Source organism: Carcharhinus amblyrhynchos, chromosome 11 (genome assembly GCF_965287045.1).
Source record: "Carcharhinus amblyrhynchos chromosome 11, sCarAmb.v2.hapA, whole genome shotgun sequence".
Taxonomy (NCBI): domain Eukaryota; kingdom Metazoa; phylum Chordata; class Chondrichthyes; order Carcharhiniformes; family Carcharhinidae; genus Carcharhinus; species Carcharhinus amblyrhynchos.
In genome coordinates, this window is record NC_137334.1 from 7,534,471 (window position 1) to 7,546,868 (window position 12,398).

At 42.8% G+C, this 12,398-nt stretch overlaps 1 protein-coding gene across 4 annotated transcripts in view; it reads right to left on the reverse strand.

Moving 5' to 3' along the window:
* LOC145349904 (protein FAM117B-like) overlaps positions 1-12,398 on the reverse strand; it is a 334,408-nt gene that overhangs the window by 13,090 nt on the left and 308,920 nt on the right. For all 4 annotated transcript variants that reach the window (XM_080198540.1, XM_080198542.1, XM_080198539.1 and 1 more), the window contains one exon: positions 724-946. In XM_080198540.1, the coding sequence (XP_080054666.1) occupies positions 724-946 (223 nt within the window). The remainder of the gene's footprint in view (positions 1-723; positions 947-12,398) is intronic.

The following is a 12,398-nucleotide window of genomic DNA, read 5'->3' on the forward strand; positions in this document are numbered from 1 at the left end:
ATTCATTTCCAACTGGATGTTAAATAAATGAGCAAGTGTCTACATTACAAAAGCTTAACTTCTACTAAAACACAATGTGTCCCTATCCAAACCTGCTGATTCTGCTCAACTTTCAACCAAACAGGAGAAGCAGTTAGAAATAGGAAATGGTGAAGCCTTTTCTTCCCTCATTTTGGAGCATTCTCCCCTTAAGCTTACCACCATCATGAGATGAAGTGTAAAGGATGAATACTGCAAGAGAATTTCTTTTTTAAATTTGCAGAAAATTATGCTGAAAGTACAAGGGGTTTGTATTGGTGGCATCTACTATCTTCCAGCAAACTCTGGCTCCTGATTTCAGAACCATTTAGCATCCAGTTTCCAAGCCACAGATAGAAACTTGTATGAGCTATAATATATTGCAGCAGAAGAAACCAGACAAATACGCCAACAAAAGCAAGGAGTTTCAAAATAAAAATATGATTAATTTGCTATAAATACTGCACTACTGTCAACATACACCCACTACTAATGTCATTTCTGGGAAATGCGCCACAATAAATCTCAGAGGAACAAACAGAACCTCCTTCCCACAGCAGCAAACTACTCACTGCATGAAGGATGGAATTTGAAAAAAATGATAACTTTTTTGATGGGTAGCTGATTGAAATGGAATATAATCCAAGTTTTGAGAACAAATAACTGTAGGTTAACAGAATTATGAAAACAGTAATCTCCCAATACCTTTCTCTCTGCCATCTGTAAGCAGGTCTTCAGTATAGCATGGGCTCTCTCCACTACCCTCATTGGCTATGGCGAGGAATGTTGGTGAAACAGACTGGGACCGGCTGCTGCTGGTACTGCTCCGATCCATTCCTGATGGGGTTTGAGTGTCAATACTACGGGTACTGCTGCTTCGCTGTTGTACAGGAAATGGAGCGCGATGACCATCTGGAGTATCTTGCGGCTAACAAAAAAAAATCAACGCGCAAGTAGTATCCTGTTAGTCCAAGTGTTAATAAAAGTTATCCAGTTAGTGTAATTTTGCTATCATAGTTCCCACGTTCTACTGAAGTTGAAGTTCTTGTATCGCAACAGTGGCTACACTTCAAAAGGATGTCACTTTGGACAAGAAGATTGAGAAGTGCAAGTTCTTTCACAGAATTGTCGAATCCATACAGAACAAGAGGCCAATTGACCCATCGAGTCTGCACCGACCACAATCCCACCTAGGCCCTATCCCCATAACCCCATGTATTTATCCTTCAAGCCCTCCCGACACTGAGGGGCAATTCAGCTTGGCCAATCCATCTAAGTGGCACATCTTTTAACTGTGGGAGGAAACTGGAGCACCCAGAGAAAACCCGTGCTGACAAGGGGGGAATGTGCAAACTCCACAGTCACCCGAGGCCGGAATTGAACCCAAGTCCTTGTACTGTGAAGCAGGAGTACTAACCATGGTGCCACCCATTTCTTGAGAGCTCATGAATTTGGGTAGATCTGGAATCTGGATTGGCGGATAGTGAAGGTGGACAGAAAACTGGGTTTAAACAAAGGAAAAAGATCAACTCAGTCATGAAATTCAGAAGGATCATTTCATTGGGGGGGGGGGGGGGGGGCGGGAGGGGGGGGAGAGGAGGAGAACAGAATGAGGGGGGAGAAGAGAACAGAATGAGGGGGGAGAAGAGAACAGAATGAGGGGGGAGAAGAGAACAGAATGAGGGGGGAGAAGAGAACAGAATGAGGGGGGAGAAGAGAACAGAATGAGGGGGGAGAAGAGAACAGAATGAGGGGGGAGAAGAGAACAGAATGAGGGGGGAGAAGAGAACAGAATGAGGGGGGAGAAGAGAACAGAATGAGGGGGGAGAAGAGAACAGAATGAGGGGGGAGAAGAGAACAGAATGAGGGGGGAGAAGAGAACAGAATGAGGGGGGAGAAGAGAACAGAATGAGGGGGGAGAAGAGAACAGAATGAGGGGGGAGAAGAGAACAGAATGAGGGGGGAGAAGAGAACAGAATGAGGGGGGAGAAGAGAACAGAATGAGGGGGGAGAAGAGAACAGAATGAGGGGGGAGAAGAGAACAGAATGAGGGGGGAGAAGAGAACAGAATGAGGGGGGAGAAGAAAACGGGGGAAGGAAAGGATAGAAGGAAAATGAGAAGTGGCAACCTGGTAACAAACAGTTTTGTGACCAAATAGGCAATGTGGCTTTGGGGAACAAACAGGATAAATATACGGATTGCCGGAAAATCTTAGCAGGTCTGGCAACATCTACAGGGAGAGGAAACGGAATGAAGTCCATTTGCCCCTTCTTCACAATTAAAGAGAGAGAAAATGTGTTGGATATGACACACGAGAGATTTTACATGGGAGAGATTACAATAACAAGAAACAGATGGCATGAAACAGGGAGATGAGTTCACATCAAGACAAAAAACATATGGAACATAAAGAGGTTAAAATGGAGGAGAAAGGTCATGCTCTAAAGTTGTTGAACTCAATGTTGAGTTCTGAGGTTTTGACTTAGGATCCCTACAGTACAGAAAGAGGCCATTCGGTCTATCAAGTCTGCACTGACCACAATCCCACTCAGGCTCTACCCCCATATCCCTACATATTTATCCACTAATCCCTCTAATCTGTACATCTCAGGACACTAAGGGCAATTTTAGCATGGCCAATCAACCTAAACCACACGTTTTTGGACTGTGGCAGGAAACTGGAACGCTTAAAGGAAACCCACACAGACACGAGGAGAATGTGCAAACTCCACACAGTGACCCAAGCCGGGAATTGAACCCAGGTCCCTTCAGCTGTGAAGCAGTGGTGCTAAGCATGGTGCTACCGTGCTGCCCCGTGCTACCGTTTTAACGTGCCTAAGCAAAGAGGAGCAGCATCTCATACAGATGCTGCTACACCTGTTGAGTATATGGTTTTCCATTTTCCAGCATTTGCAGTACTTTGCTTATTTTTGCTGAAGACAATATAAGGGTACGAAACTCAAGCTCAGAAAGTATATTCTGCATTTTATCAATCTGAAACGTTAACTGTTTCTCTCCACAGATGCTGTCAGACCTACTTTTGTTTTCATTTCAGATTTATCGGCAGTATCTTGCTTCTGAATGAAAACTTTAAACTGGTTTGATTGGGACACCAAGGACCAATGTAAATCAGCATGGGCTGGAGTGATGCTTGAACGGTATGTTTTTTGCTGTTGACCCTGTATAGCCCTCCTTCAGTAATGATTCAGTACTCCTCCAAACTGAACGTGAAAAGGGCAGTTGCGATATGAACATGGGCAGACTGGTGCTGGCAGCACAATGTTTGTGGATTAATGATCTAGAGACACAAATTAAAGACGGAAGGAGGTGAAAATAACTTGGCTTAAATTAGTTAATTCATTGGACCTGAGATTGAACCAATTCTTTCTTGGTCTAAACACACAAAATGTTGGCTAAACACAGTAGATCTGGCAGTATCTGTGGAGAGATCCACATGGTTCTACTGACAGTGATTCATGTGACTCAAATGAATAGTGCTGTACCCAATTCAGATCCTAGTTAATTCAGAACTTTGAAATAATGTAATTATTGAAATTAATATTTAAAATATTTAATAAATTTGGAATAAAATGCCAGTCTCATTAATAATGATCATGAAACCAATTAGATTGTCATAAAAAACCACCTAGTTTATTAATGTCCTTCAGGGGAGGAAATGCTGTTCTTGCCTTGTCAGGCCTACATGCGATACCCAGACCTACAGGAACGTGGTTAGTTCTTAAATGCCCTCTAAAATAGCCTAACAAGCCACTCAGTTGTATCAAACCATTACAGGAAAGTTGAACATTAAAACTGGACTGCCCAACATGGACCTAGGTGCTGGAAATAACAAAGACATACCCTGCTCCATTGAATCTGAAAGGTCTTCCTCTCTCTCATCTAGGAGAGAAATCTCACAGACTGAGTTAGACTAACTAAATGATATCTTACAGCCAATGCCCTAGATCCCAGTCCCTGGTGATTTCCTCTCCCACCAGCAGGACATACGCACCAGAGTTGGCAGCACAATACACAATCAGGAGGCAGAGACTCGGGAATCCTCAAAGTGGACTCCAGACCCCATGTAGTCTCATATCATTTTAAAACTTTATTTAATAGTGTCATAAATAGGCATACATTAACACTGCAATGAAAGTCCTGTGAAAATCCCCTAGTCACCACACTCCGGCACCTGTTCAGATATAATGAGGGAGAGTTTAGCACAGCTAATTAGCATGTCTTTTAGACTGTGGGAGGAAACCAGAGCACCCAGAGGAAACCCCACACAGACACAGGGCAAACATGTAGTCTCCACACAGAGCAACCCAAGCCATGAATTGAACCCAGCGCTGAGGCAGCAGTGCTAACCACTCTGACATCATGCCACCCTATTAGAGGCAGGCAAGGAAATCCCTAAATTATCACCTACTGCCCTCTGACAGCTGATGAACCAGCATTCCATGTCAAATGACACTTGGAAGAAGCATCAGGGGTGACATTGAGGGGGGCTCAGCAGCACCAAACTGAATTCTGAAGAATATATATGGGTCTACAGTAGGTGGTGAATGAATCCAAATGACAGGAGAATCCTGCTTGATTTGTCCTCACAAATCTACCTGCCACAGATACCAATTGTGTCATGGACAGATGTTATCATGACCACCACACAGTCCTTATGAGACTAAGTCCCATATTCACAGAGAATATACTCCATCACGTTGTGTGACACAAGTGAAAAGTGAAAAGTGATTTACTGGCCCTAAAACCAAGTAACGATGGAGGCGCTGCAAGACTTCACCAGGAACAGAACTGCATTCAATCACAAACTATAAGCTCATGGCCTGGAATACCCTTTACTTGACCATCATCAAGCAGGGACCAACTCTGGTTCAATGAGGCATGGAGGAGAGTATGAATTGCCTACCCAGTAAAGCTTGTCAGACACGAAAGAGAATGTACAGACAGATCTAACTGACCCCATAACTAACAGACCAGATCGTAGTTCTGCAGTCCTGCCACATCCAGTTGCGAATGTCAGTGAGCAATTGAATTAAGTGGTGGAGGCGGCTCCGCAAATATTCACATCTTCAATGATGGCAGCCCCAAGTAACCTGGTGATGTGAGACTTCTCATAGTGCCAAGTATTTCAGTGAAAAAAGACAGACATTTTCAATCATCTTCAGCCAGAAGTGCCAAATGGAAGATCCATTTTGGCCTCTGCCTGAGGTCCTTACCATCACATGCCATTCTTTAGATAATTTGATTTATTCCATTTGGTACCAAGAAATGGATGAAAATACTGGATATGGTCCCTGACAACAGGTGCTTCAGAACAAATTAAACCCCTAGCAAAACTAATTCAGTACAGTTGCAACACTGACATCTCCCAGGCCATGTGGAAAATTGTGGCTGGTGTAAAACTAAAACAGTTCCATTTTAAATCATGTTAGATGTTTGTTTGGCAAATATACGTCAGAATTCTATGTACCAACAGAGGGTGTAAGGATTTTAATAAAATTAATGTATGTAGCTAAGACAATACAATGTCATATGTGGCTCGTCAGTGATTTATATTTGACAACATTAATCGAGCAAGACTTGCTGCATCAGGAAAAGGGATAAATGGTGGTGGTGGTGGTGGGGAGCGAGAGAGTGTGCACGCGAGTGAGCGAGCATGTACTGTTTTCAAAGCAGCAATTTCACAGATGTGCATAATAGGCAATACGTAACTAACCCCTATAGCAAAACTCTATGCACGAGTTCTGCTAGCCAGATTATTGCTGCAAGAAAGCCTGGCTTCTGAGGAAAGGTCCCTACATATTTCAGTGTTCAGAATGTATTTCCTGGATTATCTCTTGCCAGTAATGAGCAGCGAAGAGGATGAGAATATCTCCCTTCTGCTCCTAGGGAACATCTAAAAGTTTTTCACACATACTTCTATGAGTACTTTTGAAGTATAACTTAAAGTTGCATACTAGAGTTTTTGCCTAGTGTTTAATAAACACACAAAATAATTAAGTATTCAGCAATTAAGCATGTAACTCAATCTAAATGCATTGCTAGAATTGAAATTTGTTGGTGAACTTATGCCTTCAGCAGTGTAGAGCATAAATGCTATACAGATGAGTTGAGTCAATGGTCTGTAGCCTTCATGTAACTATTGCTGAAATAATAATTTTTCCATAGCAGGCCATTTTAACAGCAACTTTATCGATCATATCTTTTCTTCAAATGAAAAATATAGGCAACAGCAACTTTCTTCCTTAGCATGTTCACACTTGGGTTGGAATTCATACAAGTTCTGCACAATGTTACAAAAGCAAATCAGTAATGTAATCAATAACACTCATAGCAGCATGCTTTAGAATTTCTAACAATTGCAGGATAATTAGAAATGCAGAAATAAATGAAAATATACAGCTGGTGTGTGTTGACAAGCATCAAGGAAAGCCAGTCTTACAGATCAACCAGTCATTCAACCAAATGTTGTCTGTGGGACTTTGTCACATATGCAATATGGTTGCTGAGTTTCCTATATGCTGCAAATCAAGGTTTTAGATCCCCCGAGATGCATCATAAGGTGCAAATGCAAATTCATTCTTTCTTGCTAAAAGGTGTTCAACTTCAACATGCAAATATTGCCACATCATCACTCAAGAGGCATGGATCAAGAGCAGGATAAAGCCAATTTTTTTTTTTAGAAAGGGTTGCAGGTGGCCAGGGATCTAGACCAACTCTCCAAACTGATTGCAAACGAGGTCTCAACTGGCCTACATTCTCTTTCCCTCCTGACAGGAAACAGCATTAGGGTTCAAGGAATTGGAACACACCAAAAATGTTTACACATTAATCTATTTTTGAGCTAGCTACTTAATGTTCCAAATTGGATCAACATAAAGAGCAGAAACTACAAGGATTTCTCTCTCTCTTCATTCCTACTAAATCCGATACTAATAACATTGGACAGCACAATAACACTACTGGCATATCATAACTTAATCGGTTAAAGAAAGGACAGCAGTACCAATAAATAAAGTGCTTTACTTGGCCTTTAAAAGTAGTTTTTTTATATTGTATAATATGGTGGAATCCTACACTACACGCCTAAGAAACTGAAACACTTTCACCTAAGTTGCCTGATACGATGGTGGGAAGGCATGATTCCTCACACTGAAGTTGACGTGATGAGCATTGGTTCTCTAAGCATGGGGACACCAATAAGATGATCAGGTCATTTGATGTGAATGTATGATGAACTAAACCCAAAGATTCTTTTTGCCATGCTGACAGCTGGACAGTGACCTCATGGTGGACTGCAAAAGAGATATTGAGCACTTAATAGTTACTCAACAGTACAAAATATACATCCATAAGAGGGAACAATTGTTCACGGTGAGAGTACAGCAAAAGGAAATACATGCAAATACCACCTATGGAGTTCATATTGCCAATGCTGAACGCAAACGTTAACTGAAGAAGACGTGCCTGAAAAACCAGCATCCACTGTTCACGATGCATGTTCAATTCTAGGAAAAGATCAATCTCAACCATCATTTAAAAGATTCACTGGTTCTGCTTTTTTAAAAAAATTTTGAATGACCAAATATCTAAATTAACACTACAAAACACTACCAAGTTACCACCAACACGTCTCCTGCTCCACCAGAGGCCCAAACATCCTAGACCACTGCTACACAAATATCAAACATGCCTACCGCACTTTGGCGAATCAGACCACAAGGCTGTACTCTGCTCCCAGCTTACAAGCAAAAACTAAGCTGGAGAATCCCTCAGAGAGCTGTGCAATGTTGGTCTGAGGAATTAGATGATCTCTTATGGGGCTGCTTGGAGTCACTGGACTGATCATATTTAAAAACTCTGCGACCAGCCTGAACGAGTACGCCTCTACAGTAACTGACTTCATTAGTAAGTGTGTAGAAAATTGTGCGCCAAGAAAGCAAATTTGTGTGTTCCCCAACCAGAAACCATAGATGAACACAAATATCCACAGCTTGTTGGAGCCCAGGTCTGAGGCATTCAAGTCAGGCGACACTGACCTATACAAGAAAGCCAGATGCGATCTCAGGGGATCCATCAAAGATGCCAAATACCGGACCAAGCTAGAGTCCCAGGCTAGCCACACCAACCCCTGCCAACTATGGCAAGACATAACAGGCTACAAAATGAAGTCATAAAATCACCAGCACTAATGCACCCCTTCCCGATGAACTCAATGCATTCTATGCCCGTTTTGAGCAAGAGGTGAGCGACAGCATGCCCTCCACCCTGGAAGAACCTGTATCTGTGGTCACCATTGCAGATGTCAGGGCAACTTTCTTGAAGAACCACCCATGGAAAGCAACTGGCCTGGATAGGGTACCCGGACATGTACGCAGATCCTACGCGGATCAGCTAGCGGAGGTATTCACAGAAATCTTCAACCTCTCTTTACAACAACCTGAGGTCCCTATCTGCTTCAAGACGACGACCATTATCCCAGTGCCTAAGAAAAAGCAAGCAGCGTTTCTTTGATTTGATTGTCACATATTAACATTCAGTGAAAAGTATTGTTTCTTGTGCACTCGACGGACAAAATATGCCATAAGGAGGAAACAAGAGAGTGCAGAATGTAGTGTTACAATCATAGGTAGGGCATAGAGAAAGATCAACTTAATGCAAGGTAAGCCCATTCAGAAGTCTGATAGCAGCAGGGAAGAAGCTATTCTTGAGTCGGTTGGCACGTGACCTCAGACTTTTACATCTTTTTCCCCAAAGGAAGGAGGTGGAAGAGAGAAAGTCCAAGATGCTTGGGATCCTTAATTATACTAGCTGCTTTGCTGAGGCGGCGGGAAGTGTAGACACAGTCAATGAATGAGTGGCTGGTTTGCATGATCGATTAGGCTACATTCACGACCTTTTGTCAAGCCTTGTGGTCTTAGGCAGAGCAGGAGCCATACCAAGCTGTGATACAATCTGAAAGAATGTTTTCTATGGTGCATCTATAAAAGTTGGTGAGAGTCGTAGCTGACATGCTAAAGTTCCTTAGTCTGCTGAGAAAGTAGAGGCATTAGTGGGCTTTCTTAACTATAATGTCGGCATTGTGGGGGGGGGGGGGGGAAGAGAGAGAGAGAGAGAGAGAGATCAGGACAGATTGGTGGTGATTTGGACACTTAAAAACTTGAAGCTCTTGTTCTATTTCATCCCCATTGATGTAGACAGGGGCACGTTCTTCTTTACATTTCCTGAAGTCGATGACAATCGCCTTCATTTTATTGACATTGAGGGAGAGATTATTGTTGCTGCACCAGTTGACCAGATTTTCTAACTCATTCCTGTACTCTGTCACCTCATTGTTTGAATCCGACCCACTACGGTGACGTTGTCAGCAAACTTGAAAATTGAGTTGGATGAGAATTTGGCCGCACAGTCCTAGGCGGCTGAGAACACAATCTTATGGGGCACCAGTGTTGAAGATGATTGTATAATTGCCTATCCTTACTGATTGTGATCTGTGAGCTCCGAAGTTCTGAGTCCAGTTGCAGAGGGAGGTGCCTAGGCCCAGCCCACAGAGTTTGGAGATGAGTTTTGTGGGAATAATAGTGTTGAAGGCTGAGCTATAGTCAATAAAAAGGAGTCTGACATAGGTATCCTTGTAATCTAGGTGTTCCAGGGTTGAGTGCAGGACAAGGGAAATGGTGTCTGCTATTGCGGCGGTAGGCAAACTGTAGTGGATCCAGGAAGTCCGGGAGGCTGGAATTAATACGTGCCATAGATAGCCTTCTGAAGCTCTTCATAATGATGGATGTCAGAGCCACTGGCCGACCATCCTACAGGCACACTGCTTGGTTTTTCTTAAGTACTGGGATGATGGCTGTCGTCTTGAAGCAGATAGGGACCTCAGATTGTTGCAAAGAGAAATTGAAGCTGCGTGTAAATACCTCCATCAGCTGATCTGCGTAGGATCTGAGTACACATCCGGGTACACCATCTGGGCCAGTTAGTCATGGCAAGACTGGATCCTAAACTTCCTAACTCACAGACCACAGTCAGTAAGGGTAGGCAACAACACGTCCTCCACAATCATCCTCAACACCAAAGTCCCACAAGGCTGTATTCTCAGCCCCCTTCTATACTCCTTATATACCTATGACTGGTGCGGCCAAATTCCCCTCCAATTCGATTTTCAGGTTTGCTGATGACACCATCATAGTGGGTCAGATCTCAAACAATGACGTGACAGAGTAGCAGGAATGAGATAGAGAATCTGGTAAACTGGTGCAGCAACAATAATCTCTTCCTCAATGGCAACAAAATGAAGGAGATTGTCACTGACTTCAGGACATGGAAAGGAGAACATGCCCGTCTATATCAATGGGGATAAAGTAGAAAGGGTCGAGAGCTTCAAGTTTTTAGGTGTCCAGGTCACCCACAACCTGTCCTGGTCCCCCCCCATACTGACACTATGGTTAAGCAAGCCCACCAACATCTCCACTTTCTCACATGTCAGCTACGACGCTCACCAACTTTTACAGATGCACCATAGAAAGCATTCTTTCTGGTTGTATCACAGCCTGGTATGGCTCCTGCTCTGCCCAAGACTGTAAGGATCTACAAAAGGTTATGAATGTAGCCCAATCCATCACGCAAACCAGCCTCCCATCCATTGACTCCGTCTACACTTCCCACTGTGTCGGCAAAGCAGCCAGCATAATTAAGGACCCCATACGCCCCAGACATTCTCTCTTCCACCTTCTTCCATCCGGAAAAAGATACAAAAGTCTGAGGTCACATGCCAAGCGACTCAAGAACAGCTTCTTCCCTGCTGCTTTCAGGCTTTTAAATGGACTTGCCTTACATTAAGTTGATCTTTCGTTACACCCTAGCTATGACCATAACACTATATTCTGCACTGTCTCGTTTTCTTCTCTATGAACAGTATGTTTTGTCTGTATAGCACGCCAGAAACAATATTTTTCACTCTATGTTAATACATGTGACAATAAATCAGATCAAAAGGTTAAGCTCAGCATCTGAGCAGGTAGGCCAAACATACATGGGTCAGTTGACAGATCAGAATTTTTACAGAGTAATCAGCAATTATTCTTCTAGTCTCTTACTGGCATAAGACCACAAGAACTAGGAACAGGAATAGGTCATTCAGCCCCTCAAGCCTACTCCACCATTCAATAGGATCATGGCTGATCTAACATTCCTCATGTCCACTTTTCTGCCTTTTCTCCATAACCCTTGATTTGCTTACTGGTCAAGAATTAATCTACCTCAACCTTAATATACACAAGGGCTCTGCCCCCACAAGTCTCTATGGCAAAGGGTTCCAAATTTTCAGTCAGGAAATTCTTCCTCAGTTCAGTCTTAAATTGGCACCTTCTCTGGATGGTTTTTAAAGAAACAATACATTTCCTTAAATAAGGGAACAAAACTGTCCACAGTACTCCAGGTGTGGCTTCACCAGTACCATGCACAGCTGCAGCAAGACTTCTCCACTTATATTCTGACCCCTCTGAAATAAGGGCCAACTTTCCATAAGCCTTCCTGATTACCAGCTGCGCCTCTGTGCTAGATGTGTGTGTTGCATGCACAAGTACCCCCAAGTCCCTTCATGTGCCAGCTTTCTGCAGTTTTTTTTCCAATCAAGTAATACTGTTCCTTTCCAAAATGAACAATTTCACATTTTCCCACATTGCACATCATTTGCCAACTTTTTGCCCACTTACTTAACCTATCAATATCTCTTTGCAACCTGTTCGTATCCGTCTTGTAATTGTCTTTCCACTTATTCACGTGATCTGCAAATTTGGCTATATTACACAGCGCCTCCTTCCTTCAGGTCATTAACGTATATTGTGACAGTTTCTGTCCCAGCACAAATCCCTGTGGAACCTCAGTGGTTACAGGCAACCAACCTGAAAAATAATCCCTTACCCCCACTCACTGTTCCCTACCCTTTGATCAATTCTCTATCCATGCCAGCATTCTACCTCCAACACATGGGCTCTTATCTTATGCCTTAACCTTTTGTGTATTACCTTGTTGAATGTCTTCTTGAAGTCCAAATACAACACATCAACTGGTTCCTCTCTATCCATGTTGGTTGAGACTTCCTCAAGAAACTCTAATAAATTAGTCAAACATGATTTTCCTTTCATGAAGTCATGCTGGCTCTGCTTGATTAGATTATGATTTTCCAAATGTGCTATTATTACCTTAATAATTAATTCCAATAGATGTTAGGCGAATCCGCCCATAGTTATTGCCTCCTTCCATTTTTGAGGACGGTTGTTGAATATTGGCAGCTTTCCAATCCTCCAGTACCTTTCCCAGAATCCAAGATTTTTGGAAAATTATAACCAATGCATCC